This window comes from Branchiostoma lanceolatum, chromosome 15 (assembly GCF_035083965.1).
Source record: "Branchiostoma lanceolatum isolate klBraLanc5 chromosome 15, klBraLanc5.hap2, whole genome shotgun sequence".
NCBI classification, from domain to species: domain Eukaryota; kingdom Metazoa; phylum Chordata; class Leptocardii; order Amphioxiformes; family Branchiostomatidae; genus Branchiostoma; species Branchiostoma lanceolatum.
The window spans coordinates 3,084,815-3,089,992 of NC_089736.1; the positions used below are offsets into that span (position 1 = coordinate 3,084,815).

At 40.5% G+C, this 5,178-nt stretch overlaps 1 protein-coding gene across 2 annotated transcripts; it reads right to left on the reverse strand.

Annotated features, from left to right (window-relative positions):
* Nucleotides 1-1,831: 1,831 nt before the first annotated feature.
* LOC136421024 (kelch repeat and BTB domain-containing protein 13-like) lies at nt 1,832-4,757 on the reverse strand. Of its 2 annotated transcripts, none has more exons than XM_066408169.1 (3): nt 4,645-4,757; nt 3,102-3,986; nt 1,832-2,696 (listed from the first exon to the last, which is right to left on the reverse strand). In XM_066408169.1, exons 2-3 carry the CDS (start codon nt 3,979-3,981, stop codon nt 1,846-1,848), a joined length of 1,731 nt encoding a protein of 576 aa, XP_066264266.1. In that variant the 5' UTR covers nt 3,982-3,986; nt 4,645-4,757; the 3' UTR covers nt 1,832-1,845. The 2 variants fall into 2 exon arrangements, with proteins under 2 accessions (XP_066264266.1, XP_066264267.1); XM_066408170.1 differs by lacking the exon at nt 4,645-4,757 and adding an exon at nt 4,373-4,636.
* Between the last annotated feature and the right edge of the window lie 421 nt (nt 4,758-5,178).

Sequence of the window (5,178 nt, forward strand, 5' to 3'; positions counted from 1 at the left end):
TTCACTATGTACTGCAATAACGTCCCGGGAGGAAAGATAAAAGTCACCCTCCATTCTATTGAGTTATGACCTTACAGAAGTTAGTTTCTAAAGGAAGCACTTTGACATACCAGTACTGGTATTCAACGTTTGCAGTTGAAAGTAAGCATGATCGGCGTTATGATGTTACGACAGTAAGTGTATCTTACATGCGCACCATTTCTGCACATCTGATATTAGTCCTTTATTGTAGTCCTGCATGAAGACCTAGTCTACCATGAAGAGGAAAGCACAGGACTGGTATGGATCTGTGCACATTCAAGTGTAGATCTGGAAAACATGAAAGACAGTAATCCAAACACCACTTCATGAAAAGATGAAGACTGCTTGAAAAGGGAGTTAACTAGGAGAGGGGGGAAGAGTAAATGTTCAAGGAGAGTGCTCAAGAATTGCAACACAACTGAAAATTGGAGTTCTTTCAATTAACAGACCAAAAACATCATAATGACATTTGAAGGAGGACCTACACGGTACTTCGTTGGTAACCAGAGTTGTTCCTGGCTCTAATGTCATGAGAGGAAAAAGACAAAGAAAAGATTTGTCTCTTAGTTTTCACTCTGTACTACAATACATTCCCAAGAGGGAAGCTAAATGTGACCCTCCATTCTATTCAGCTATGACCTAAGAAACTGAAGTTAGTTAATAAAGGAAGCACTTTGACATGCCAGCACCGGTATTAAACATTTGCAGATAAGAGTAAGTTCAACCTTTACTATGATAATAACCAAGTGTATTTTACACCATTTCTGCATATCAGATGTAATTGTCTTTTACTTCTTTTCATCTGACTTAGATCCTGAAAGTTAAGAGAAAAAAAAGAAACTTTGGGAAACAATTCAGTTGACTTAGACTGTTTAGTTTGAATTTGGAAGGAGTACACACCGCACGTTTGCAGTTCAGAGTAAGTATGATCGGCGTTATGCTAATAACCACTAGTAAGTGTATCTCACACCATTTCTGCACATCCAAACAAGACGAACTAGTCCTTTATTTCTTCTTATCTGACAATGACCAAGATCCTGGAAGTTAAGAGAAATAAAAGGAACTTTTGGAAACAACTCAGTTGACTAAGACTGTTTTGTTTGAATTTCGGAGAAGGAGAACATTTCTATGATAATTCAAGATACTTCAAATCACTACATTTAGCGTATTATTAGATTTTTCACATGAAATAGAAAGTGAATAGAGAAAGTAGGAAGGAGTGCATGGTTGCAGATAATCCAGTGTTAAAGTTATGAATAATTACTTATTTTTGCCAAATTTCCATGTTTTTCTGGGTGTAAAAAGTCCATGTGACCTGTTATGCCTGTCTCCAGCCTGCTTGATATCTTTACAAACTCCCATGATTATGCAAATGCAAAGGACAAACAATACACAGTACACTTTACTAATGCTCGGTAGGTACTGTTATGTCAACATTACTGTAACATCTGTGAGCATTACACAAGATTAAGATGCAAACACCAAACTAAAAGGGTAGAGACATCTCACAAAACACTATCACAAACAATTATCTTTGGCAAAAAATTAGAAAATCTGTATTCTAAATCTGTGCTTATCTTTTTTTATGCTACCATAAGCAGTGTCATATTAATCATTCTATTTCATCATGCTTTTTCAATTTCAATTACAGGCACAATTGCTTAGGTCTTTTGTTCCACTTTTTCCAGTCAGTAAGTTTAAAGTGTAACTAGATATCGATTATAGTAAAGTATAAATCTTTACCTCAATATTTAACATAAACTAACACTCCTACATTTTGTGCTTTAACTATGCAGCATATTGCAGACTTTAAAGACACACATATCACCCCTTCAACACTGAATGGAGTTGGAACGATCCCATTTTGGGAAACTTCCCAAACCTGTTCCACCTTTCCTCCTGCACGTCATAACCTAACGTCATACTCCTGTCAATATGGAACAGTACGTTACCATGGGCACCGTATCTCGTACCACCCGCTATACACACACACGGCGTACACGAGCTGATATGAGTCCACCGGCCGGTCCGTATATTCAACATCATCATATCAGCCCCATATCCAACAAAAAAATACATACGCTCACGGTAACCTACGATCGTAACCGGGATCTCATAACTTTCCGGGATCTTCAACCCAAAGTCCACCCATGTGTCACATTCAGAATCGTAGTATAACAGCTTGTGTTGACTTTCTGTTGTCGCGCCCATAACAAAGACATATCCCATACATGTGGTAACAGAATACACGGTGAAATCCAGCGGTAAGTAGTCAACAAATTCCCAGTAGTCACCCGTAGGATTGTATCTCTCAACTGAGTGGAGACACTGTGACTTCGAGTCCATCCCTCCCATAGCATACACCCAGCCATTCGAACCAACCATGTAGTGGTACTTTCTCTCTTGGTGTAAGGATGCGATGTCTCGCCAGGTGTTTGACTTGAGATCGTACACCTGTGCTTTAGATAAAGCAGGACCTACAGTGTAAGGCTGGTACTGTTTCCCTCCTACCACATACACACAGCTGCCCAGGCTGGCAGACTCGAAGGCCTCCTGGCTCCTGGGTCCTTCAGGAAGGGAGGTGATCATGGTCCATGTCCTGGTCTCCTCGGTGTACAGGAAGAAATCATAGGCAGCAGCGACCAGTCTTCTCGCAGGGAGGGTCTTCAACAGGGCTGTGCAAATGAAGTAAAACATGGTTGTGAGCCAAGAATAGATATACACATACTTGCAGGGCAAGAAACTTATGTAGACAGTCTACAGTACAAACAAACAGTACCTGTACTGGCTGTAGCAATCACAAAGTATTTATTTTCTCTGATAGTATATATCATGAAACAATTGATCATGTTTCGCCAAGCCTTTAAAGAATGGCCTTGCATATGCTTAAACATGTGGCTACTTATAGTTATATTGTATCAACTGAATTTCTACAAATATGTAGTTGTGACAAAAATATGATTGTACTCCCAATAGTCATAACTTAGAATCTTTAACTTTAAAAACTTTTCTATAACATTATAATTTATCTAAAAGTATGTTCATCAGATTCATACCTTACTACTTACCTACCTACCTACCTAAATCCTGAGATGTCAGTCCCAAACTCTCCACATCTTCAACTCTACAGTCTTGGACATATTCTAGTATCTTCAGTCTCAGGTCCTGCCGGTTGAAATCTTCGCACAGTCCCAAGATGTCTGCACAATTCTCCAAGTTCGCCTCACAATACAGGAACTCGGCACACATATCTAACACTTCTGGCACTTGCAGAAAGTTGGCAGACACCATAACATCTTGTACAGTCTCTAGACTTAGCTCAAGCTCTGTTGTGTAAATAAAGTGTAAAATCTTTGCAAAACTGTCTGAAGAAATCCCTTGAAGGTTGATCATGTCATCTTGGCTGTCCTGCAGTCCACAGGTAAAGAAGGAATAAAAGTATGGGCAACAACAAGCAAGTACGGCACGATGAGAATAAAACGTCTTTCCTTCCAAGCAGACTGCTACATCACAGAACCTCTGAAATGTCTGGAAGATGTAGAAGTTTGGGTACAAGACTTCCTGCAACATCTTAGATGAAGGGACTTCTTCCGGGTCAAACTTGGCAGTGAGTTTCTTGCAAATAGTCTCAATATTGGTTGTACTGTGGTCAGTATTATAGACATAATTCATGAAGATATCCAATTCCTGTTTTGACACACGTTCTGTAACATCAAGCGATGTCATCTTCCCTCCACTCTTGGTTTTTGCTGATAGTTTGTTGTAGAAAACATTGCTGACGGCAGCTAAGACAACAGAGTGTGCCTGTACTGTCTCTGTCCCCACTCTGACCTCCACATCAGTGAGACTGCCATCCTGGAGCAGTCTTGACAGGACAGGCTGCATGGTTTGGAGGAACCTGGCTTTTCTTCTCTTCTGTAGTGGACCACGAAAGGTCTCAGAGCTTTCTTTAGCGGCCATGATGTCTGTAGGAATTCAAAAAGAACAAAATCTAATATCCAAGAACGAAAATACAAACAAATATCTAACAACTGAAAGTTAATGATACAAAGTTGTCTTTCTACACATTGCACTACATTAGAATGTCAAATGTTGCCAAATCAGCATTGAACATACAACAATCGCAGTTGATCTCACTTTTACTTCTACCAAAAGCTGAAATATTCAGTAATAGAACCTTATAACTAATTCCACTTACGCTGTCTTTAGTGGCAAAGTACTAAAATTATTGCAGATCAGCGTGTAGCTGTACCTCATATTTGGGGCCTCATATTTGTGGGACGAAAATACACAACAACAAGTGTTTTGCAGACAACGCTCTAAAAACACAATGTTATAAAGAGATGCAAACCGTTTTGAAGCTCTTAAAACGCCTGGAAGAAGCCACGATGGACAAGACAAAGCTACTCGTCCCTTGAATGTCTTGTTATTTAAAATACACGACCAGATTCCACGAATAACGGTACAGTTCGAGAACTGGAACGCACTTCTATCGAACGCGCCCCCCTCCCCACTTTTGTCGTCTGCTCTTGCACGGAGACATTCTTGCGAAATATATCGAGAAATCGCTAAAAAATGTAACACAGAAGGGCAGAGCGTTGCTCGGAATTCCTATAAGAATACCTTAATCGTCGAGGATAGCTTTCAAAAGCGGACAAAGCCAAGGTAATCTTCGGTAAACAACGTCGACTAGCGATCAGCTGGTGTGTGCGATCGAAACCGGAAGCGGATATTCTTTTCCCACAACGCCCTGTGCGGGACCCGCGGGGTGCATTGTGGGAACCATGCACCTACCGTTGTTTGCTTGGTTTTGCCAACCAAGTTGGAAGAAAAGACAGAGAAAATTGTCATAACGGGCTCCTAAAAGGGCAGGCGACTGATACATAGACATTTTATTTTGTTGTTCCCTTGCTATTGGTTTGCTAAGATATGTTCGACATAGTCTAACCAATGGCAAACGTTTAGAAGTGAGGAAAAAATGTTTGTGTTGGGGGGGGGGGGGGTCCAGTGTGTTGTTGTTCCAAATGTACGTGTTTTTACAGGCTCTGGAGGATAACTAAGCTGCCTCATCAACGACGTCATCAAGCATTTCAGGTTCCAGTGTTTACAAACGAGGTCATTTTGGCTAGGCCTTCGCCATGGGAGCATAATGTAAAT

Coding starts and splice junctions, on each gene's coding strand:
- LOC136421024 (XM_066408169.1), bottom strand. CDS start 3,981: ATGGCCGCTAAAGAAAGCTCTGAGACCTTTCGTGGTCCACTACAGAAG. Junction 2,697..3,101: donor ACTGACATCTCAGGATTTAG/GTAGGTAGGTAG, acceptor TCATTTGCACAG/CCCTGTTGAAGACCCTCCCT.